At 43.5% G+C, this 25,800-nt stretch overlaps 1 protein-coding gene and 1 long non-coding RNA gene across 5 annotated transcripts in view; both read right to left on the bottom strand.

Moving 5' to 3' along the window:
- Nucleotides 1-280: 280 nt before the first annotated feature.
- On the bottom strand, nucleotides 281-11,684 carry LOC310744690. Its single transcript, XR_014539653.1, has 3 exons — nucleotides 11,562-11,684; nucleotides 8,917-8,976; nucleotides 281-799 (listed from the first exon to the last, which is right to left on the bottom strand). It is a non-coding gene; the product is annotated as an uncharacterized lncRNA (long non-coding RNA).
- An 8,042-nt stretch (nucleotides 11,685-19,726) lies between these two features.
- The window catches only part of PIK3R1 (phosphoinositide-3-kinase regulatory subunit 1), a 62,548-nt gene continuing 56,474 nt past the window's right edge, over nucleotides 19,727-25,800 (bottom strand). For all 4 annotated transcript variants that reach the window (XM_083576146.1, XM_083576147.1, XM_083576148.1 and 1 more), the window contains 2 exons: nucleotides 25,284-25,454; nucleotides 19,727-24,167 (listed from right to left, as the gene is read on the bottom strand). In XM_083576146.1, coding sequence (XP_083432272.1) covers nucleotides 23,978-24,167; nucleotides 25,284-25,454 — 361 coding nt within the window. In that variant the 3' untranslated portion in view covers nucleotides 19,727-23,977. The remainder of the gene's footprint in view (nucleotides 24,168-25,283; nucleotides 25,455-25,800) is intronic.

The following is a 25,800-nucleotide window of genomic DNA, read 5'->3' as shown; positions in this document are numbered from 1 at the left end:
GGGAGTTCTGAGGCGGGGGGGGGGTCCCTGGGTGCCATTCCAAAGGGTGTGTGTGACAAAATGCCAACCCCCAATTGGTGGCACCTCCCGGGGCACGCGACATGCCCCCGCAGGCAGCACACCAGGCCCCCTGGGACGAGCGCCGCTCCGGGTACCAGAGCAGGTTGCTCCACCTCTGGCCAGGGAATGAACTTGGGACTTCCTGTATGCAAAGCAGATGCTGCAACTCTGAGCTCCACGTCTTCCCCGTGTTTAAAATGAAATCAAAAGAGGGAGGAAATAGATGAAAGTAAACATCAAGTATTCTGAAAGCAGGAGAGCTGGTACAATATCCATTGAGTTCAGTAAGTTTAAAAAAAGCAAAAAACAACAACCACCCTAAAATCCTAGAGACCTTGCAGGTACATGTTACTTAGGCAAACCTGTTAGATAAGGAGATATCATGAACCCGCCAGCTTGCTTACTATGGCTTCCTGCCCAAGGGCACTTCATAGAGATTACACTGCACAAAGACATAATTCCACGATAACTCTGTAAGAACAGCACCCTTTTGAGAGGAGCTTTTGCTAGCATTCCTGTTAATTGTTTACAGATGCTGTGAAAAGAGGGGGGGGGATTTCCTCGTTGGTCTAAGCAGTGCCAATCCATTCACCACAAAGAATTCTCAGGAAATGCAGCATGGAGGAAGAACGAGAAGAGATTCAGAGACTAGTTTTCATCCATTTGTCGAAGTGACGATAGCTACCTATAGAGTTTTTTCCATACTGATGCTGGCTGCCTTGAAGAACCACAGTCAAACCTGGGAGGAGGAGGAGGAGGCTAAAAAAATGGGCATGGTTTAAGACAGGTTTGGTATGCAAGGCCAGCAGGATCTATGGGAGTAAGTTTCCACTTCCCATCACAGGGCTGTTAGGTGACACTGTGGTGCAGTTAGATTCTGAACTTAATGGTGTTATGAGAGCATTCTTTTGCTGGTATGAGCATCAAAAGAACCCAGGAAGTTGCCTTATACTGAGTTGGACCACAGACACATCTAATACCACATTGTTGACACAGATTGGCAGTGACTCTTCGGGGTTCCAGAAAGGCTTCTCTCGCAGTCCTACAGAGATGCCAGGGACTGATCATATGTAGATACAGGGGAATAACCTTCCATAAATATCCTCAAAGATCTCCTATTGATTGAGCCTCATTTTGCTCCCCTCATTGCAGTGGGGTTGCAGCCTGGACTGGGCTCTTGGGTCCCTTGGCCCCACTAAAGTGTGAACTTCTCCTCACTCTTGGGATATGGTGGATATGACTGCACTGGGAGCACCAGAGCATCTGTGGAGTGTCCCTCATACTTTTCATGGGGTGTCTGTGAGAAATCCATCTCCTGCAGCGGTGTGAACCTCCTACTTTTTTTGTGCCCGTGAGGAATCCAATATACAAAATGTCTACTGAAATAGCGAATTTAAAGCTCTGTCTCTCTCAATCCCCCCACCCCCAGTATTCTCCACTGCTACCAATCGGAACAGAGTCTGGGTAAATTTGCCCATCACTCAGCTAATCTAACTTTTTGCCATGTATTATAATAAACCTCGTAGGACCCAGCTATAAAATGTTTTAAATGTGTTGTAAAGTGCAGTACACAAATGTGGCACTAGATAGCGACAGTGAGCTATGCAAAATTCAATGTATTTTTCAAAAGGTTTTAAAATAAAGCATTTTCACAGCGTTGTTTTTTTAAAATATGTGTGTAGATTCTTCCACCATAGTATGCCTTGAAGCGGCCTTTGAATATATACTAAAAAAAATAAATCTAACTCTGTGGGTGCAACTGGAAGAAAATATATACACGCTTAAATTCTGCTGAAATGAGTCACATTTGAAGCTCCTGTGCTTGCTCCATTCCAATGCAGAGAGCTGCTTCCGTTCATTTTAACTGGACTTGCATAGGAGAACATCCTGCCAGATCGTGACCAGAGCTTATAACTTATACCCAGTCCCACAGTTTTCAATGCAACTTGAACATGCTTTCTGTTATTTACTTGGCTCTGTGTCATTAACTGGCAAGGAGTGATGCTTTTGCTGAGTAACCACAATTTAATACCCTCCTGTTTTCTCTTTTCTAATCAGCCCTTTATTTTCTTAGGAAATAATTATAGTTGATTTGCTGTAGCAAGGAACCTTCTTGCTAAATGTTCAATTGTTGTACAAATCTAATGTTATTTATTTGTTTGCAATTTAGCAAAATAGCACACTAATATGTTCTTTTTGGAATTTCACTTTCTCATAAAATCAGGCTGCCTGCTTGCCTAGGCTAATTTGTATCCCAGGCAAATTGTGTGTCCTGCCATGTTAGACCCTGCATGTGAAGTTTTCTCTCTTCCTGCTCTGTGTTCACATTTTCTTCCAGTTCCTGATCTCCTTTTTTGCTGCTTCTTCACACTGTTGACTCATGTTCAACTTGTGATCTACTAAGACTCCTAGATCCTTTTCACATGTACTACTGGCAAGCCAAGTGTCCCCCATCTCATTTTATCCCAGAGTTTCCTGCCTACTACCATGTGTTTTGCTTAACAAAAGGTTGAAAGAATATGTTCCCAGTGAGCAAACCTGGCCATCCTTTGCCCGCCTCCTGTCTTAAAATTATCTCACCATTATCTTGATGTCATCCATTCAGGTGTTAAACAGAGTTTACTGGCAACTTGATTTACATGTGCTGACTTTTACGAGGTGTGAGGAACTCAAGATATTTTATGAATGCCTTCCAGGGCATGCTTTGAGATTAGACTGGTACCAGGGTTCAAGAAAGTTCATAATGGAGGGTCACCATGTTTAGTAATGCCAATCTTCTTACATATGCCATGATCTACAGTAATAAACCATAGACTAAGTTCAGATTCACACCCACACACCCCTATTGACACAAGGACAATCTATGGTATCTGTCTAAAGAACCTTTGCCAACCTGGTGCCCTCCAGATGTTTTGGACTACAGTGTCTGGGTGCACTGGGAGTTGTACTCCAAAATATTTTGATTAGCCTTTCTCAACCTTGGGTCTCTGCATGCTGTGGGACTACCACTCCCATCATTCCTAGCCAGCTTCGCCAATGGTCAGGGATGATGGGAGTTGTAGTTCAAGAACATCTGGGGAACCAAAGTTTGCGAGAAGCTGATCTAGAGGGCACCAGGTTGGGGAAAGCTGGTCTAAAAATATTTCCAGTAGCAGGAGATTTGAAAGACCCCTGCTCGCTATATCAGAGATTCAGGACCAGAAAGAAAGAATACTGGATTAGTGGTATTATCTGGCTGACCTGGTATCCTATGTTTCCTGTAACTTTCCTTCAGACTGTACTGTATTCACTGCACCAAGAAAAGACTATCACTTTGAGTATGAAGGCCTTTGGTTCTCTGCATTTGCTTGGAAATGTGACCAACCTTTAAACAGATCTTCCCCATCATCTTTAGGCACCAGCTGCAATCTTTTTGCTTATGTAGGGTTTTTTGTTTTTTTTGCCTGTGCAAGTTTCAGTTCTGGCCTTTCAAGTTTTCCTTCCCCCACCCTGGGGAATAATGATCTCTTCCTCTGTCACATTGGCCTGTAACCCCTATCCTTGTTTTATTTTGGGGTGGAGAGATGGGGCTTTTTTGCCTTTAAAAAGAAAATGTGAAAGATACTGGGAAGTGAAACAAATGATTTTTTAAAGTCAGATTTGGTCAAAGCACTTTGGGTTTTAATATTAAGCAAATTAGATTAGTTTGGTTGGTTACTGACTTATTTCAAAGATTTTGTTACATTACCTGCCATCTGGCAATCAAGAATACTTTGCATTAATAATAATAATAAAGTGATTAAAACGTTCAAAAACTAAAACAAAACTAAAGACAGAAGGCTAGAAAGTGACCAATAGGACCAATGGTTAACATATTGAAGATGCAAATGCATACCCCACAAGTGTCACAGAAAAAACCAGATTTTTATTATGAGAAGACAGTGGCCATTTTGGTCACCGTGATCTTGTGCAATTTTGTGGTGCAATCCCCCCTGAAAACACACTTTTTAAAGGGTTGTGATCTTGCATGATGCTCCCAAACATGTGTTTTTGGGTGCCGTGGCCCAAAAAGTGCTGGGGGGGGACGACCACAGTGCAAAATCACACTAGATTGTGGCAACCAAAATGGCTGCCATGCTCTCACGATTAAAAAATGGGAAGATGGCATCTGGGAAAATGGGATCCTGCATTTGGGCTTCAAAGTATTGGGGGTTATGCAACTGCACACAGCTAAAAAGCCTGGAAGTGAAAGGAAGTTTATACTTGGCCCCTAGAAACCCAGTTCCAACAACTTAAGTAGGGAAGGTTGCAGCATCTACAGAAGCCACCCTCCCAATCCTCCCTCATTCTGAAAAATAACAGTAAATGATTTAGGTTCTTTTTTGTTTTTGTTTTTAAAAAGATGGTCTAGATTCTCTAGAAAGGTGCTCGTGCATTCAGTCCATTGCTGTTCTCTCTTAATTAGCAGCCACACCCTTCTCCCAACGAGCTACAAATAATGGGCTTTGAGGTGAGCTCTGAGCATATTTGGACAGCCCTTTGATGTAGCCTTAATATGCCAGTACGAATGCTGCTGGTTAGCCCTCATAGCAACAAATCAGGCGAGCTTTTCATGTAGGTCTGACTTTCAGGCAGTTTGAACAGCCACATGGTTTACCTGCTTAGAGATACACGGGAGGGATCTCTTTGCCAGAGATGTGTTTTTGGTTGAGGATTGGCTGGTTGGTCAGAGAACTGTACATTAACAAGAATGTTTGCAGAGCTGCTCCGAGTTCAGACAGATGCATAAAGTGTGTGTAGAATACGAGAGAGAGTGTGGCTTTGATATTTTTTGAGGGCTGGAGTAAAAAAAAAAAGTTTGGCAAGTTTTCACAGCAAGGCTCAGCCTCCTAAAGGATCAGCCTACATTGGCTGCAGCAGATGAGGTGTTTAACCTGGTAAAAGGCACTGCATGCAACCGAGGTGACGAACCTCACCTTATAACCAACTTATTTCAATAGACCTGGAGATAGCATGCATGGAATTCCTATAGTTCTTCCATTCAGCCACAACTCTGTTTAGCTCTAGCAAGTTTGTTCCATCTTGTGCTTCCATGCTATAGACTTGCCCATGGAGCAAGACCCCCCAAGAGGTGTCTATAGTCTAAGTAAAGTGCTACTGTTAAACAAAGCTCAGAGCTTGTTTGGTGCTTGAAGGTTATTTTCCATGAGTAGCCTTAGACGAAATGCACTCTCCCTGCGCTGCTGTAATCTGTATTAGCCGGCCACAGATTTTTCCAACGAAAGAAGATGAAACATTGTTCTCGCCTGCATTTCACATTTATTAAAAGATTTCATCTGCTCCTGTATAATGTCTGCATCACAAAACAAATCATCAGCTTGCTTTGACCCTGACACCATTTTATAGGCTTAATAATAATAAATCTATGTCCTGAAATAGTTTCAGCAGATTACGGCAATCAATCAACATTCAGGGAGCCTTAAACCATTAATGTCATCAGCAATGATCCAGCACCTTGGGAATCTATCTAAATCAGCCATTATTACCGAAAATGTTCCTTAAGAGCTTTAAGAAAAAGGTAGTCTTTGGGAGCATAAATTGCAGCTCTCACCCTCTTTGGGAGATGGGAAATGATTGTCATAGCGATTTTTTAAAATCTCTTTCGAGCAAGGCGTTACTGAAATAGTGCCTTGCCTTATTATGTGCAACACCTTTTAAGCACTAGGGGGAAACCGTATAAATTCTGGCTTTGAATATCTGGACTAAAATCAGGGCCATTCCAAGTTTGTTGGCTGTCCTACACAAATCCAAATGTTTCTCCACCCCCTGGAGTGTATGCTGAGAGGCAGAATAGCACCTTAAATAATTCAAACTTGATCAGGATTATGGTTTTTGTTTTGTTTTCATTTTTAATGTCACCAGCTTAACTATTGCACTGCTACACTCCACATTAGCTGAAGCAGAGTAAATAGTAACTTCCACTCTTTTCCTAGGCAATTAAAGCACTTTTTTTAAGCCTGGGGTCATCCAGATGTTGGGCTCCCAGCTTCCGTCAGCTACAGCCAGCATAGCCAATGGCCAGGGACAATGGCAGCTGGAGCCCAGCCACATCTAGATGGCCACTGGTTGGCCACCCCTGCTTTAGAGGGAACCTGAATGAAGATATATATATATGGTAGGATTATAGTATTTCTCGTCTGAGGACAATGAATCCAAGAACAAGTTTCTGTTTTCCTAGTGAAGGAGGTAGGAATGTTAAAAACAAGTCCTAATAATACAGTGGTACCTCGGGTTACATGCACTTCAGGTTACACTCCACTAACCGAGAAATAGTGCTTCAGGTTAAGAACTTTGCTTCAGGATGAGAACAGAAATTGTGCTCTGGCGGCGCGGCGGCAGCGGGAGGCCCCATTAGCTAAAGTGGTGCTTCAGGTTAAGAACAGTTTCAGGTTAAGAACGGACCTCCGGAACGAATTAAGTACTTAACCAGAGGTACCACTGTATATCAAACAAAGATTTCAGTATCATACTTTATCATATTAAAAGAGCCAGTAGGGTGTCCTTCAGCTAAAAGAGGAAGCATCAGAGACAGCCCAAATAACTGTGATGTTGGTGGCCGAAAATTCAAATGGTGCCCCATCTGATCTTCTGCCCAGTCTGGTAAAAATACAGAAGTACATCTGCCAGGTAATAGTATCCTAAGGAAGGCTGCTCACTCAGCCAACCCTGGGAAAGAGGCATACCAGAAAGGTGAGCCATGGCTTCATGACGCTTGGAGCTGGCATGTTGGTGAGAACCCTTTTCTAGGAATGTGCAGCACTTCTCTGCTCCCCAGTGACTATATTCTGCTTAACTGCTTTGTCTTTTATCTTTAGCAGAAGCAAGGGTACCTTTTCAAGGCGTGACCAGGAACTGTAGCCTTGGGGAACATCCCATAATTTTTATATACTTTGCCCGCTGTTCTGAGTTAACTAATTTGCATTCAGTACTAAATAGTGACTCGTCATTGAATAATAAAGTTGTTAATGGGGACCAGTGCAGCAGTGGGTGATGAGATAAGCTGTAAATGCAGCCTTTAATGTCAGTTTTTTACTGTTTAAGTTAAAAAAAAACCCCAGTAAAAAAAAACCAGTTACGGTAAAAACTAGAGATGTCCAGGAAAGGAGGTGACAAACCTGTCTGTAAATGATGTGTGCTTCCTTCTTGTATAGTTAAGGTTATGGGGAAAGGGATTAGTACCTCTTAAAAATTGTTTTAGTTAGGGAGGAAAGGCAGGCACAGATCCTGAACTGGATATGCAGCTCAGCACAGTAGCAGAGGAGTTCACTGCCCTGTTTGTAGGCAAGTGCCTTATACAAACTCAGCTCAATAGTTCTATCTAGCTCAGCATTGTCTACAACAGTGTTTCCCGAACTTGGGTCTCCAGCTGCTTTTGGACTACAACTCCCAATATCCCTAGCTAGCAATGCCAGTGGTCAGGGATGATGGGAATTGTAGTCTGAAAACAGCTGGAGACCCAAGTTCGGGAAACACTGGTCTACAGAAAGGATGGAGAACCTGTGCCCTCCCTCCCACCACATACGTTGTTGGACTCCAACTCTCACCATCAATGGTCTGGGATGATGGGAGTTCAGGTCAATGATATCTGGAGGGCCATAGGCTCTCCGTGTCTGATCTGCACTGACTGGCAGAAACTCTCCCAGGTTCACACATGAGGATTTCTCCACCCTACCTGGAGATGTCAGGATTGAATCTGGAGCCTTCTACATGCTAAGCATGTGCCCTGCTAGGCTGAACAGCAAAATAAAGGAGCCCAGCCTGGTTCTGATCTGTTAAAAGTCATACAGTGATGAGCATCTTACCTGTCTTGAAACACCAGTCTTGAAAGACCTACACTGGCTCTCAGTACGTTTCCAAGCACAATTCAAATTGTTGGTGGTGACCTTTAAAGCCCTAAATGGCCTCGGCCAAGTATACCTGAAGGAGCGTCTCCACCTCCATTGTTCTACCCGGATACTGAGGTCCAGCGCCGAGGGCTGGTGGGTCCCTCACTGCGAGAAGCCAAGTTACAGGGAACCAGGCATAGGGCCTTCTCGGTAGTGGCGCCCGCCCTGTGGAACGCCCTCCCACCAGATGTCAAAGAGAAAAATAACTACCAAACTTTTAGAAGACATCTAAAGGCAGCCCTGTTTAGGGAAGCTTTTAATGTTTAATGGGTTATTGTATTTTAGTGTTTTGTTGGAAGTTGCCCAGAGTGGATGGGGAAACCCAGCCAGATGGGCGAGGTATAAATAATAAATTATTCTTATTCTTATTCTTATTCTTATTGGATGTGGAATTCACAATTGTGGGAGGAGTGCGCACGAACGGGAAATGCATCAACAGGACTATACTCTACTCAACACAGTCATGGAATGCAAGTTCATGTGCGTTTACTTGACAGCAAGTCCTGCTGTGTTCAGTGGGGCTTGCTACCAGGGAAGCATACCTAGGAAATGTGTTCTTGGTCAACTAGTTGGGAAACAGATATATCAAATTAAAGGCACTATAGTATAGCCTTGGGCACCAGAGATTTCTGAAGCATCCCAAAGCTGGAAAACATTTCATGAGTAGGCTGGTGCGCCGAAGCTGTGTTTTGTGTGGATGCAAGGAGAGTCAGGGCTTCTTTTCTGAAGCACTGGTAGCATGCCAGCAACTAACCTCAAGCCACTGTTGTAGCATATGGAGGACATCATGTATAGACAGATGGCATGCACAAAACAACTCGCTGTATATTGGCCCTGATCCAGTTCAGAATAAAAATGCAGTGAAGCCGACTGAAGTCAAGCACATTGCAGCATGCTTCCATGGGAAGGGCTGGAGCTTAGGGGTACCTACATTCAGAAGGTTCCAGGTTCAATCTCTGGCATCTCCAGGGAGGGCAGTCCAAAGGTGGATCTAGGGGAGCAACAATACATCATTCAACATGATGCACTTATGCATGCTTATGTATGCCTTCCTCTAATATATGGACATTATTTGACTGGAAAGCTGCAGTGCAACGTTTGGAGAAATACGGATTTTGAATCATAGTTTCATTTCAGTCCAGAAATTATTTTGGGAAGTGTGAATTAGGTAGGTTCACATTAAAACGTGAAATGAACCATTCCCTGCCCCCCTCCATCTCAGCTCTGGAGTCAGTAAGAAATGGCCCTTAGGCATAACAGTGAATTGTGTGATTGTCAATTGACCTTTCAATAATCAATATGTAGGGACACGGGTGGCACTGTGGGTTAAACCACAGAGCCTAGGACTTGCTGATCAGAAAGTTGGTGGTTCGAATCCCTGAGACGGGGTGAGCTCCCGTTGCTTGGTCCCTGCTCCTGCCCACCTAGCAGTTCGAAAGCACGTCAAAGTGCAAGTAGAAAGATAGGTACCGCTCTGGCAGGAAGGTAAACAGCGTTTCCATACGCTGCTCTGGTTCGCCAGAAGCGGCTTAGTCATGCTAGCCACATGACCCGGAAGCTGTACGCCGGCTCCCTCAGCCAATAAAGCGAGATGAGTGCCGCAACCCCAGAGTCGGTCACGACTGGACCTAATGGTCAGGGGTCCCTTTACCTTTACCTTTTAGTGACCTACCAAAATTTGCTGGCAGTAAGTACCATGGGACGTGGAAGCTGGGACATGTGTGTAGAGTTGTGACTCCATCAGCATCTGCTAAACATGCCACCAATCTGATGTATACAAAAGGGCTCTGAGGATTAGGTGACTCCCAGATGGTTTCAGGGGTGGAAAGACATTTGCTTTATCTTATCTGGCCTAATAGATAAGTGTTAATTCATCCTCTGTGGAATTGGTTCACACTCCAAACAGGAAACACTTATTCTGGGGAAGGGGAGATGACACTAAGTACATACCAGTGTAGACACTTGGATGTTTGGACAATTTGCAGCTATGCACTTTACTCTTTCACTTGTGCCATGACCTTTGATTTGTTAACTCCACCCCACCCTTACCTTGGGTTTTAGGAAATGGAAGTAGTTTTAAAGGCATCTATCACAGACTCCTGACCTTTCGCTTAACCCTGCATTACTTGAGGGCCAGACAAGATATGAAGGCCACAGACAGACCCGTCTTTCCAAATGCAAATTTGCCCCAATCATCCATAATGTGTAGGGGGTGGAGTCTCCTGCTCACCCACAAAAATATCCAAATGCCTTTAAAAATCCATGTTTTGAAAGAAAATGTATTCAAAAATAAACATTTAAATGCAAATTTCCATGCAGATTAGTATTTTTAAAAAATTACACAGATCACTGCAGAACATGACGGAATGGACGTATGAAAACAGGTACACAATACTGGATTGCTTCTAATTAACAGAAAGTATTGTTCAGATTAAATGGCTTCTCACGCCATGTGTGTGTGTGTGTGTAATATATATATGTTTTGAGGGTGGTTTTCATGTAGAAATTAATTGTGTCTGTAGGTTTTATTAATTCTGCAGACACACAGCCCCTCCTCCGGAGTACGTTTAGCACCGAGGTCTATATCTGAAATAAGCTAGAAATTCCCCTATGCAGCTTTGATGTAATGAGGTGCTTTTACTTGTTGTCAAATGCTAGTTGTACACCTTTGCCATCTTTGCTATCTTGTGTAGAAAACAAGCAAACAAGAGTATCAACGGCACTGAAATCCACGCACATGCATTAGCACCCGCCATTTTAAATCTGAACTTAAGGCAATGTTGAATACAATCACTGGCGGAGGAAGAGGAGTGCGGGGGGAGCACACCGCCCCCGGCAGCACGATCCCCAGGGTGCCATCGGGGCTGCCCCCCCCCCACCCGTGCTGGGCGCCCCCATCCCCAGGACATGAGCCAGCCCCGCCTGCTCTCCGCCCCCAGGGCTGGAGCACGAAGCTCCGCCACTGAATACAATCTGCCATTGTGTCAACAATCTGCCATTGGGAAGCTGCCCTTCACCTCTCAAAGAAGCAATGCTCTTCACTTCAGCTTCAGCCAAATTGCAGCACTGCCAATAAAACAATGTGGCACTCAACTCAGTTTATTGTTTTCCCCAAGGTTCTAGCCCTCATGGCTGCTGAGAATTTCCTGAAAATGAATTGCAAGCGAGGCTCTAAATATAACCAAGGCAGCGCACATAAAGAGTGCCCAAAATTATGGTTGCGTTTGGAGGAGCTGACCTGAGTTCAGAATTCCTGTCGCTCTCCAATCTATTATAGTCTTCCGCCTACAAACTGACAGCTACTGAAGCCTTGGCTACAGATTCTTTTGCGAGGGTGATTCCTTAATTCTTCTCCCCTGTTCTGCTAATGGGAAGAGCAGCAGCTGGGGAGAACATTTGCTGTGGGTCTCGCGTAGGCTGCATTAGGGATCAGCGTTTAAGCACACCATTTCAACATCGATGCAGAACCCATTTAGATTTCAGCTGTGAACATGTTTAATCTTGTTCAAAACTGAGCCTCTTAGAATCTTTCTGTAAAAGCCGAGAACTGCGAGAAATTAAGCTTGTGTGCATTACCTTTGCCGCAGAAAGGTCACTGGCAGTGCGCAAGAACAACATGTCCTTGTCTATCCATGTTGACAATATATTGTGCATTTCCCAGGGCTGGTGCTAAGTCAATGCAGACCCACCTGTTGCCATGTGTATTCAGAAACTCCTGATACGTAAAGTGGGCGATCATTCATACCAAAATATGGCAATCTTTGAGCATGCAAGAGAAAGCCATTTATCAAGTCCATACCACAGACATTTCCTGAGAGGCTGAGCACCTGCCCACTTGGTCCAGCCAATAGCAGAAGGGATTCTTTGTCAACTCAAGAGCTGAACGGTATAATCTCCACGCCAAGTAAGGATCTAAAAGGTTGCTCTCGATTCCGGTGAAAGGCCTGTGTAAATTGAAGGATGTCGTATGACAACCAAGTGTTTCGCCACCCAGACAAGGGCAAAGTACGGTTAAATCAACGTCACGCTTCTTTGTGTGAATGTTAGCTTTGGCAGGCTGAAGAGAGAGTTCCTTCCTGTACGTCAGTCAGGTTGACCTCGGTTTGTAAGGAAGAAGGGATTATAGGCCAGAGCAAGGCTGCGGAACCTTCTTGAACCTTCTGTTCTGATCAACCTTCTGGGGGCCACAGCGTCCCAGTGGTGGGCGGGGTCAGAGGCAAAAGTGGGAGGAGCATAAAATGCAAATTAAAAAAACAAAAGCTTTTGCATACTAGGTTTGTTTCTACATACACTCATACACCCAGTGCTACTTTTTCTAGAAAAAGAGGTGCCGGAACTTACCATGAACGCTTCCCTTGTTCTCTTATAATGGCAATTTGCACCCACCTGACAGGTGTCAGAAATGAGTTCCGGAAAGTTCTAGCTGAAAAAAAGCCCTGCATACACCCCTCCATCTAGGCAAGCAAAGGGAATCAGCAAAAATCTTCACCTTTTCTCTAAACTAAAAAGGCCCCAATTCTGCACCCTTTCTTTACAGGGAAGTTGCTCCACTCCCTTGATCATTTTGGTTGCCCCTTTCTGAATGTTTCCCTAACTCTATAATACTCAAATTTTTGAGGTGAGGAGACTAGAATTGTATATGGTACAGTTTACAACTAGTTCCACCTGTACTCAGGTTTGGAGAGTTTGGGAACTACAGGACATCTACCATATTTTTCGCCCTATAGGACGCACTTTTTCCCCTCCAAAAATGAAGGGGAAATGTGTGTGCGTCCTATGGGGCGAATGCAGGCTTTCGCTGAAGCCTGGAGAGCGAGAGGGGTTGGTGTGCACCGACCCCTCTCACTCTCCAGGCTTCAGGAGAGCCGCAGCGCCAGCCCCACAAGGTTGGGGGACAGCAGGGAGGCGGAACGCCGCCATCACGCTGTCTCCCGATGTGGTTTGGAGGCTGATGGCGGGGAGACGCGTGCTTTTCCCTGCCGCCAGCCCCGCAAGCTCCGGGGACAGCTGGGAGGCGCAGCGTGTCTTCCCGCTGTCCGCGGACCTGGTCTGCAGGCGGGCGGCGGGGAGACGAGCGCTTCTCCCTGCCGCCAGCCCCGCAAGCTCCGGGGACAGCTGGGAGGCGCAGCGCGTCTTCCCGCTGTCCCCAGACCTGGTCTGCAGGCAGGCGGTGGGGAGAAGAGCGCTTCTCCCCGCTGCCGGCCCCACAAGCGCCTGGGGGGGGGAAATTTTTTTCTCCTTTATTTCCCCCCCAAAAAACTTGGTGCGTCCTATGGGCCGGTGCGTCCTATGGGGCGAAAAATACGGTATGTAGTTATCTCCCGCTTGGACTACTGCAATGCGCTCTACGTGGGGCTACCTTTGAAGGTGACCCGGAAAGTGACAACTAATCCAGAATGCAGCAGCTAGACTGGTGACTGGGAGCGGCCGCCGAGACCATATAACACCTACATTGAAAGACCTACATTGGCTCCCAGTACGTTTCCGAGCACAATTCAAAGTGTTGGTGCTGACCTTTAAAGCCCTAAACGGCCTGAGGTTCCACACCTCTGCCTAAGGCCCTCAAGTAAAGAGAAGTGCGAAAAAGAGGCCAGGACACAGAGAGCCACCAGATATATTTTTAAAGATTTGGGCATGCCCAGTGAGATTACATAGAACAGCACCGCACTCACCCGCTGACCTTTAAGCCCTAAATCGCCTCGGCCCAGTATACCTGAAGGAGCGTCTCCACCCCCATCGTTCTGCCCAGACACTGAGGTCCAGCACCGAGGGCCTTCTGGCGGTTCCCTCACTGCGAGAGGCTAAGTTACAGGGAACCAGGGAGAGGGCCTTCTCGGTAGTGGCACCCTCCCTGTGGAACGCCCTCCCATCAGATGTCAAAGCGATAAACAACTACCTGACATTCAGAAGACATCTTAAGTTTTTAATGTGTGATTTTAGTGTATTTTCGGTTTCTGTGGAAGCCACCCAGAGTGGCTGGGGAGACCCAGCCAGATGGGCAGGGTACAAATAATAAATTATTATTATTATTATTATTATTATTATTATTATTATTATTATTATATGCTACTGAAGAAGATTGCATATCTGAAAAACACAGCAGCAAATGAACTAATATTCACCACTTTGATAGGTAATTTGAATTGTTCTTATCTGTCCAGACCCAAATGTATTCAGCTGGATTGTTGACTCAGAATATATAACACTGTGTGTGTGTGCCCATTTTAATGCTTTAGCATTGTTTATTTGAAATGAATGTCTATGTGGCTGAAGGTGATAACAAAGCAACTTGTACATTTCCCCTCCATGCTGACCTCAGTATTGTTACCAGGTCTGTGTGCATGTAGCTGCAAATGCATTGCATATTCCAGCAAGAGGACTGCATTGGCAATTTAATGCACACTCAGACACTAAGCATGTGGCACAGCTTCTGCCCATTTCTGTGCTCTTTGGGTGTGATTATATCTGGGTAAGTCTCTCTCTCTCTCTCTCTCTCTCTCTCTCTCTCTCTCTCTCTGTGTGTGTGTGTGTGTGTGTGTGCATGTAGAGAAGGAGAGTTACTGGGGAGACGGGGTGGATATGTCCAAAACTGTTGTAGCTGCTATCACAGTACAAACAATAATAAAGGCATTCCTACCAGACTTGTCTCGGTTCAAGTCCTTATGGATCACGTCCAGTTTAATATGATTACAGCTTCTTTTTTAAAAAAATGAAACCCCAGCCATTCCATTCATGTCTCTGAAATATCTTGGTCCTTGAGGTTCTTAGGAACCATTTGGGTTTTCATGGTAGGTTGCCTAGCACATCACAATGACAAACAATTAACACGTTCTGAGGATCTTCCCTGGATGGTTCAAGTAATCCTAGGATTCAAATGTTATTAGACTTCCAAGAGCTTTGGAAAGTTCAAATTTTTCCTGCGTGCATTATCCTTTCCCAGGGTATCAACAGCTGTTTTCATTCTTAATAGCTTTGTCCCAGTTGTGTCTCCATAGCCTTCCTAATGCCCTTTGCAGATTTGTCTACAGCTATAAGTCTAAGCTGCTCGTATACAGAATACACTGCGTACATTTCGAATCTTTAGGGGAGCAATGGTTTGATTTAGATCAGTAGATTACAAAGCAAGCCTGAAACCTGGGTTCAAATCGGTGCTCAGCTACCAACTCATGCCGGGTGGTCTTTAAGTAAATCATTATCTCAGACTCAGCTGCTGAACAAGAAAACATGAATGAGGGTGTGTCCAGATGGCATGTTTTGCACCATCTGCCAAAAAAGGAGGTGCAGTTTTGCCAGTTTAAAGACCACCCACTGTGAGTGGGCGTCCAACACCTAATTAAAGAGGCACACATTTTTAACAATTGGTCTAGTTGGAAGTCCACCCATCATCCTAATTCCCCATTATTGGGTCCTTATTCCTCCTTCTTTTATTTTAGCATTTGTATGATCATAGAATAATAGAATTGTCAAGTTGGAAGGGACCACAAGGGTCATCTAGCAATGCTGGAATCTTTTTACCGAACATGGGGCTCAAACCCACAACCCTGAGATTAAGAGTCTCATGCCCTACTGACTGAGCTACCACCAGTTAGACAACTTGCTGCAGTTTATCTGCTATGAACAAAGGAGGCTGATGCAGCAGGAGTCATTTCATCCACTAGTTATTTTAGCTCCATTTTGTGATGGGTCTCCAAGGTCTCCAGTAGCCCTGATACCTGACTAGAGTTCCTAGTTGCACCAAGTACTTTATGGATGCAAAGCATGCACTCTGTCCATTGAGCAGGTTTAAAGAGAGGCACATGGGTCAGTTGTGCACAATGTGAGGTCACATTAGTTATAAGTGAACTTCACCAGCTCACTTTGGAATCAGGCTTGGCAAATTAATCTGTTTTTTAGAGGACTTGGAAAATAGACAATCCCTTGTCCATGCTGGCTGGGGCTAATGGAAGTTGAAGTTCAACGACATCTGGATGGCCACAGTTCCCCACTTCTATCTATAACATATATAATATGATCCAAATAGGCAGGGGAGGGGTTCCCTGTCTTTTTAGAAGGCAATTCCATTGGATGTGTGGAGAACCAAAGGCCGCTCTGAAACCCAGAGGGAGGGAGATTAGCTCTGTAAATAATCCTGTGCATGGTGAATGCATGGCACTGAGTCACATGACAACAAACGAAAAGCTGTGGAAACACAAGAAGCTTAGCTTTCCCTGGAGTGAAGGGACGACTAATTAACAAAGTAATCTAAGCAGAGAGATTAGTTCTGGGCAGAAAGGTAGGATGGAAATAAATTATCAAATAAAATGCTAAATACTATAGTCTCTCAATTCCCCCCTTTCCCTTTTAAACCGGGATAATGCCATTATCTGTACTGTTACTTAAACTTTAAGCAATAATGCTGATAATGGCATTACATTGGTTTAACTGGAGAAAGGGTAGAACGAGAAGCCGCAGAATTGACAATTTTATTTTAAGTCTTAAAGAGAACAGAAACCAAGAGATAATGATGGAAACAGCAGCTCATACTCTGCAAACAAGAGATTTTCATGTGCGTGTATATTCCTTCTGCGACTTCAGATGGAGGAAAGGATGGAAACTGAGAGACAAATAGGATGCTCATCTGTGCCCATTACAACCAAAGGAACTCCATATTCCCAGCTATTCCTCCTGTGGGTGACAGACAGCTCCTGTTCTTTCAGAAGGTAACAGAGCAGTGGTGTCCAAACTTTTTTCAAAGCGGGCCAGATTTGATGAAGTGAAGGGCCGTGAGGGCTGACCAAAGGGCCAACCAAAGTTGTTAACCTTTTTTTAGGATTGAAGTTGTTGAGGGATTTTACCCCAGGAAATAAACTGCCACAGGGGCCAGATTAGGCCCCCAAATGGACTTTGCACATACCTGTAATAGAGAATATTCTTTTAGTGAAACATCTATGCAGGGGTCACCAACCCAGAGATCATGGGCACTAGTTTGCCTGCCAGAACTGCCAATGGCAACCAGTGAAGGATGCAGTAAATATCCCCTCAAAAATCCCCAGTGCACATGAGCGTGTTAACTCTTCCTGCTCAGTTCCTATTTGCTCCAGCTTAGCCTCTCCTCCATTGAACATGTCCCCTTGAACACGCCCACACTTCATTGGATGCCAGGATTAGATGCCTACATTACAGAAGTACAAAGAGCTTCTCTCTGTGAGTGAGCAGAGACGTGGTGGAAGTAGATCTGTTCTCGCCCCCCCCCCCCATTGAAGGGGAGGCATGTTCCTGTTCCTTTTAAAATGCAGGAGCTACGCTGTGTTATATCACACCTCCACAACAGCCATTTTGTGATTGGTGCCCATCACACTTTCCTCAAAATTGCAGGTGTGCCCACTGGCTCCAAAATATTAGTGAACCTCCCAGCTTATGCATTGCCGTAATGTGCATGATCATTGGCTTGGATAATATAATGTAATCAGGTGTGTACAGTTAGCTAGAAAGTTTCTTCAGCAACTCGTATCTGAAGAGCTTTGTTCCTGTGGCCCTCTAGACAAGGATGATCAGTGGACTGAAACCACCTCCGATAGCCTTTTACAATTTTTGATGTTTCAGATGTAACAGGCAGCACCAACACATGGATACACCAAGGACCTTCGCACCTGTCCCCCCCCCCCACTTCTCAGTATCCATATAGGAAGTCTGAGCTTGCAAATTTCCATGTGGAGCAGCAGCACTTATGTATAACATGGATTCCTCTTCAAAAACAGCATAGTGGATTTTTGGACCAGTATTTGGAAGTGCTGGAACCACAACATTTGATTGAAACCTTGAGGTTTTCAGACTGTGACAGCGACACTCAGCACTTCCAAACAGCAAAGGCCGACCAAGTTTTTTCAAATGTTCTCTTCCAGCAATTCAACCCTGGCTTAACTTTAACTAAATGTATCAGCAGATACTCTCCATTTCTTATATTCATTACAGTTGCTGCTCTTTCCCCCCATCTACTTCTTCCACCCACTTGAGTCAACTGCTGGGAGCACTTTTTTGTTCCCACATAAGACTTGTTTGCATGTCATACTATAGCAGCCTTCCCCAACGTGCTGTTCTCCAGATGTGGTTGGACTACAACTGCAATCATGCCTGAGCATTGGCAATTCTAGATGAGGATGATGAAAGCTAAGGAACGCTGCCTGTAGTGTCCATCCCTCCCTCAAACAGCTCACAAGAGGGTGACACCCTCAGTGAACCTGGCCCTGACATCCATCGCCCTTAGAAGTTTCACAGTGATGAAACTATGGTTGGTTCAGATTAAAAACAATGTCATGCCAAATAAAGAGGGGGCAAAGAGGAATGACAATGACCTGATGCACAAAACCAATTTGGTCCATAGACCTGAGGTTCCACACCTCTGCCTTAGGCCCTCAAGTAAAGAGAACTGCGAAAAAGAGGCCAGGACACAGAGAGCCACCAGATATATTTTTAAAGATTTGGGCATGCCCAGTGAGATTTCATAGAACAGCACCGCACTCACCCCCTGACCTTTAAGCCCTAAATGGCCTTGGCCCAGTATACCTGAAGGAGCGTCTCCACCCCCATTGTTCTGCCTGGACACTGAAATCCAGCTCCTTCTGGCGATTCCCTCACTGCGAGAAGCCAAGTTACAGGGAACCAGGCAGAGGGCCTTCTTGGTAGTGGCACCGGCCCTGTGGAACGCCCTCCCACCAGATGTCAAAGAGAAAAACAACTACCAGACTTTTAGAAGACATCTGAAGGCAGCCCTGTTTAGGGAAGTTTTTAATGTTTAATAGACTGTTGTATTTAATCTTTTGTTGGAAGCCGCCCAGAGTTGCTGGGGAAACCGAGCCAGATGGGCGGGGTATAAATAATAAATTATTATTATTATATTATTAATATTATTCTGGCGGTTCCCTCACTGTGAGGAGTGAGGTTACACGGAACCAGGCAAAGCGCCTTTTTGGAGGTGGCGCCCGCCCTGTGGAACGCCCTCCCACCAGATGTCAAGGAAATAAACAACCATCTGACTTTCAGAAGACATGTGAAGTCAGCCATGTTTAGGGAAGTTTTTAATGTTTAATGTTTTACCATGTTTTTAATATTCTGTTGGAAGCCGTCCAGACTGGCTGGGGAAACCCAGCCAGATAGGAGGGGTATAAATAATAAATTATACTAATATTATTATTATATTATAATCTGCTTTTGGAAGTCCTTCGTGTTTCAAAAGAGAAGCACAACCCTGATTGTCACCTAAAGTCTAGAGGTGACACTAATAATCTGTTTTACCCTAAAAGCCATTTGTGTGAATGAAGTTTTATTATAATACGGGCGACTCAACTTATGCGGGGGTTATGTTCTGGGGATTGTGCGAAAAGTCAAAAACATGTATAGTAAAAATACGCTGGGTTCAATTGCTGGTGGGATTGCGAAACCATTTCCCCCAGAACTCTCCCCTGCTCTCTCTCTCTCTCTCTCTCTCTCTCTCTCTCTCTCTCTCTCCCTCTGCCAAGCGCATAAAGCTGAGTGCACACAAGTTAAATGTGAGTAGGTTGCAAGTTGTCCATCTCATGCACTAGGAACTACTAATCTACTGGGGTACCAAGTTGAAATATTTATTTTTCCCTTTATACTTGGGGTCCTTTGGGGAGAAATCATATGCTACCATCCTTTAGATTACCAGCTGATCATCAGAAACCAAGCACACAAGAGAGTCAGCAAAGCGACAATGACCTCATTGAGGATTCAACACATAAAGCGCAGTTGCAAAACAATCTTTATTCTGGCTGAAGATCTAGTACAATTTTTTTTTAAAGCAACTTAAAAACAGGACACAGCTCCATCAATTTCAGAAAGCCAGCATCTTTTAAGGAGGTGCATTTACCTTTTAAAGGCAATGTACAAAGTGATCCATTTAGCTTCTTCCTCCCTTACAAAAATTAAAAACAACAAAATTTTTAATGTTTTAAAGACATTTAACAGAACAGAGCTTATTTTTTTTTCCTAAGGAGGGAAAAAACCAAGAATAAAAATAGCAGCATGTTGGGCAGCTAATGCAGTCTCATAGGGACAAATGGTAATGTAACTTTTCCTAATTTTGTATCTGGCTCATTTTAAAAGCAGATCTTACAAGATCTGTGGGGTTTCTTTGTGTGTATGTTTTTTTTAAAAAACGGAATATTGCATTTTTAACCATGTCCCATGGGAGGCATTTTGCTTGGAACTGCCCATTCTGAAAGCGATCCTGAACAAAAGCCACCTTAGGAATCACTTTCCCAAACAAATACCATGCATAGCAAAAGCACTGTGTTAAAACTAACCAATGTTCTTCTCAATGAAAAACATCAGAATGACCCCCCCTTTCCCCAAAGCATCAATGCTCATTGTTAATTACATGACAAAGCCACTTTTTCTACATAACAGCTGACACTGAAACATAAGATTTGGCTTGACACATTAAAACAAAATCTAGAAACATGACCTTTCCCAAGCTCCCTCTGTCTTTGAACCAAGTTGCTGGAATTTGAAATCAGGTGCATCCAGATCATTCACTCTTCCCTAGTCTGAAGGGCAGGAGGGGTGGGGAAGGTTGTGTGTTCCTTTTTCAATAAAAGTTAGAGACATTGAAATATGCTCAGTTAAGTACCATGATTGAATACAGCAGACTTCTTCCATTTCTCTTTTATAATAGGAAATAGTGATCTAGACTCAATTTTTCCTCCTTGTAAAAAAACAAGAAGAAAGCACTCCCCCTTTATACAAACTTCCAATTAACAGCATTTCTCTATTTTATTTGCAATGCATCTTCTGCCAAATGGCACAAAGAATCTCCAGGGCAGCCAACGACACACAAAACGATAAAATCCGAACATTAAAATACACCTCAGAACACCATCCAGCCTGCTTCTTCCAGGTTGTTTGAATACATGGGAAACTTGGGAGTAAAGTTTCACTTCATGCTGAAAACCGCGGTGAGAATGTGGTCCTTACACACACACACACACACACACACACACACACACACACACACACGTAACATCAGAGACAACAAACCTAAGCCTCAAGTTAAGGAATCCATAACTTGTTTTGTCTGTAGTAGCTGTATTCATTTTAGGTGCACCGGGATATAAACAGGACAGTTCATATTCTAGAAACCCAGTTTAATTATCTTGGTAGCTCGGAAGTTTGGTTCTGTCTCTCTGCATCCTAAACCAGAGAGGGAGAGGCAACGCACAGAGGCAGAGTTTTGCATGTGCATCCACTGCTAGCTTGGGGACCACAAACTAAAAAGGGTATTGCTATGCAGTTTCCAAGGCTGAGACGCTGTATTCAGCTCCAAAAGCTGCACATGTGGTTTCCCAAAACAAGATTGGCAACAGTGCACAGCAGATACTGTCAAACTGAGCAGTGCCGATCAATGGGGTGGCTAGTTTGGGTGGTGTGAGGACTGAATCCAGGCATCACCTTTCTTTGCCCCAATGGACTTATGCTTGGCCTTCTCTTCCCTCTAAACAGGTGATCAGAACTCGCAGCGCCACCTCTCCGTTTGACAAGGTGCAGCCAACCTACAGATGCACAACTATCTCTGTCAAAGTGCATTCGGGTCATATTACAATAGCAAACTCCTTGCTATTCAGTGACCAGTCATAATTTGCCCTCCAAGAACTATCACTGGAGCAAAATGCATGTGTTTCCTCCCCGCTACTGTTGAGTGGAGAAGAATAAAGGAACTGATTAAAATTGGTATAGTTCTTGTTGATCAATGCTCCTGGAGATGAAATGTGACTCTCAGCCCACTTCCACCTGAGTAAACTTGAGAGTAATTCCATTGACTCTCATGAGACTACTCTAGTGAAAGCAGATTTAAGCTTGCAGGGGCAGCCCAAACTCCCGCCAAAGCCTTCTTCACGGTGGCAAAGCCCCAGCTGGCCTTAAAAGGGGTTTGAGCCGAACCCTGAAGTTTTCTGAAACACACTGCATTCCTCAGAATAGCAAAGCCAACGAGTGATAAACAAACTCCTCACAGCATCAAATATAAAGATACTAGGGAAAAAAAAGGACTGAGGGAACAAAGCTAATTTATTCATAGTGTTACCAAACAAGAAAGATATATCTGCAAGGAATCCGTAGCGCTTTGTTTTAAGAAGCACTGATTACCTAATGGGTCAAAACCATAAAAAGTTCCACAATATCTATTTTCTTTTTGCTTATTCACTAAAAAATTTTTTTAAAAAAACTTCCGGGGTTCCTTAACACTAATCTGTAAAACAGAAAACGCAACTATGATTTTTAAAGTTTTGCTCAAGAAATGCAGAATTTGGTTAGATACTAGAACAATGAGGTTTTATGTTTCTTTCATTACTTTTAATCCATTGGTACCTGATTTGTTTGCCTTTTCAGATGACTGTATTTGTTTTTTGTTTTACTCCATAGAGATATGAAAGTAATAAAAGATTAATTGTGGGAAATATGTGTCACAGAACCGGGGCTTCCTAAAATTATCCTTATTATACTCTGTTATTCACAAAAATATGAAATATGGAAGCCAAATGCACACATGGTTGAAAAACCACCCACCAAAAACAATTTTTCCATATGATATGGAAAATATCTTGATGAAGTGTTTAGAACTGTTGGTCAAAATTTCACATGTCAATCAACAGGATTAAACTTGATTTAACTACCCTAGTAGCCAATGTTTTCTGACTGTTTTTCTGCAGCATTCAAAACAAGATGGACATTTGTCTTCATTCAAATACAAACAGAACCAGCACAGAAATCTAAAACTCTCCCAATAAAATATATTGGGATTCCATAATCTGAAGGTATTTTTCAAACAATATTGTTGGACTCAGTGATACTTTGCAATGTTCATATATTCTTTTATTGAATAAAGCAGCTTTGAAGCTTATCAGGCACTGCCCAACAAAATATTTAGTCAAGAAGGAAATCTTGAATTTTAACCTTGAGCTAGCAGCCCAATTCTCTATACAAAGTGAGGTGGGGGGGACCCTGTTAAAATAGTTCATAGTTTTAATTCTGAAACCACCTTTTACTGACATCCTGCACATTACTTTTTAAAAAATGGCCGAGGAAATAATGAACGAACTGAAAAATAACACCAAAATATGTATTAAGAGAACTTTCTGAGATGACAAAAAGAAAAGAAAAAAGCTTATCCTCTAGTTACACTTGAACAAATACAGCCTATAGAAAATGAAGTATTGCATAGCAGTGTAAGGATTTAGCTTTCGGTTAAACAAATAGTGAACAGAATGAGTTTGGTATTGACAGTATCCATCTAAGATATTTAGTCATCCGGAACTATGTACATATTATATATACTGTATGCCATAAAAGTCCAGTTTTATTCAGTCTTAAATATCTTCTTAAAACAGGAATTTAAATGTCTAAACAAAAACACTTCCTGGCACTTATGTTACCCACGTCTGTTTTAAAGTGTCTTCTAAAGCGTCCCTTAAAACGTGAAAGTGCCGCTCTGCTACATATCATTCGCCAGAAAACCAGCAATCCACAAAACTGGCAATCCGCATCCTCTGTGCGCAACCACATCACCCAAGTCGCAACGGAGAAATTCTGACGCCACTTTACACAGCCCCTGCTGCACTTTGGAGTCTTCAGAGTTCCAACATTTGAGCTCTTAAAGCTTCGACGAGGTGGTCAGCAAGCACCATGGTTAAAGGCCTCTATGTCCCTGCAGGGAGACAGGTATAGCACTTCTCTTTTGATGTGTTTTGCCTTCTGCTTAGTTTTTTTTTCCTCTAAAAAAGAAAGCACTTTAGATTAGAAATGTGTGTTCGCAGCTCTTAAAACTGCATTCTCTCCCACTGCGGTTGCGAAGAAAGCTTCAGTCCCATCTGAAGACAGATGGCTTTGACACTTTAGCTCCAACTCAAGAGCATTCTCTACCTAGAGGCCTCAAGATTGTTGAATGATCTTTGTGGGTGTTTTAATAGAAAGAGACAAACCCCAGAGTATTATTAACATCTTCATCGCCTCTGCTGTGCATATACTGGATAGGCTAGTGTGACATTGAGAGAGTCATTGTGTTGCACTAGCGATGTGTGTTGATAATGTAGCACCAGTTCTTTCAGCGAGTTGTACAAGTTATATGGCTCTGCAAATCCAAACCCAGTAGGCGTTTCGTTGATAACACAATGCTTCACTTCACCATCCACACTAAAAGAAGAGAGAAAGATATTTTTTAGGTACATCCTTCTTATTTTAAGTTATCCTTAAAATGAGAAAATAAAAAAATCTTTTGTTCCATTATTACTATATAACCTAAAATTACTCCCACTGCTCCACTCGCCTTTAACTAATAATATTTTTTGATTTTGTAGCTCCACATACGGATAACCTAAAGTTCCCCTTTTCTCTGAAATAATTTCAACATCTCTCAGAATATTTCTTGAACTTTGGCTGCAATCCTATACATATACCCCTGGAAGTCCCACTGAATTCAATGGAGCTTACCTCAAAGTAAACATGTATAGGATGACACTATTATTCAAAAACATTTCGTATCACTGAATAAAGTTTGAACATTTTTACTTTAATTCGTATTCAAGTCATTAATCGCTCATCTTTATGTCAACAACCGGCCTTCACTCAGAAGTGAAGCTAGGCCTAAAAGTGCAAAACATATTGGTTGGCAGAGTAAGAATATAAAAAAATGGCTACTCAAGGAAACAAGTATGGGATTGTGAGGGGAGCATGGCCAAGCAAATTACACTGGCTGTTGGGGTCTTCTCCACCAGCAGAGCAGATAAGCATATAACTAAGAGAGATTAGGCGGGGAGGAGAGCACATAGGTGGGTACAAAAGATCCACAAATGTTGGTAACTGATAATATTAAAATGTTAAGATTCAGGACAATATCCTCAGAGAACTGGGAGGGATCATGAGGTTCAGGAATCATTTGCCCAACAAGGGGCTCGAACCCACAACCTTGAATGTAAGAGTCTCATGCTCTACCAACTGAGGTATCCCAGATACCTCAAACATTATTAGTCAGATTCAAATGCGAGTCCCGCTAGAACAGCGAGGGTTCCCCTTCTCTCCTTCCTCCTGCCCAATTGGCTCTGGAGAGGTTGGGAGATCCCCCAGAAAAGCACACAGGGGTAGGAGAGTTTGTTCCATCTGGCAAGAAGTCACTCCTTATGCTGACAGAACAATTGTACGAGTGTGATGCTGAATTCTGCCCAGTGTTGCAAGATGGAGAATTTTTAATGGAATTGAGGATGTTACATGTCCCACTGCTTTAGAAATAGGGTAAAACATTTGGATACATACACAACGGAGCACGCAGAGCAACCCGGCTTGCTACTTTCCCGAATAAGGAATGTGCCATCCCTTTTCCCACGCAGCAAATTTTCTGCTTGGCCTCTGTTGATATTTCCTACATTCCATGTTCGCTCATCATGATGAGGCAAATCCTCGTCATCTTCCACCATAGAATATTGCCTATTGGGAGGAGAAGCAACATGTAATAGTTACGAACCAGATGAAATTAACTTCTAATATATTTATTACACTTGCACCCAAATTATTTAATTCAGGACTGCAAACGTTGGCCCCATCAGCATTCTCAAATACAGTGGTACCTCTAGTTACGGACTTGATCCGTTCTGGGTTGCCGTTTGCACCCTGAACAGTCTGCAACTACAGCGCTGCTTCTGCACATGTGTGCGGCGCGATAGAGCACTTCTACACATGGGCGAGATGCACAGAGCGTTTATGTGCGTGCGGCGAAACCCGGAAGTATACACTTCTGGGTTTGCTGCGTTCGTATCCTGAAAAAACGCAACCG

The sequence above is a fragment of the Podarcis filfolensis genome (genome assembly GCF_964270895.1).
Source record: "Podarcis filfolensis genome assembly, chromosome: 11".
NCBI lineage: Eukaryota > Metazoa > Chordata > Lepidosauria > Squamata > Lacertidae > Podarcis > Podarcis filfolensis.
This window is presented reverse-complemented; position numbering and strand designations above follow the sequence as displayed.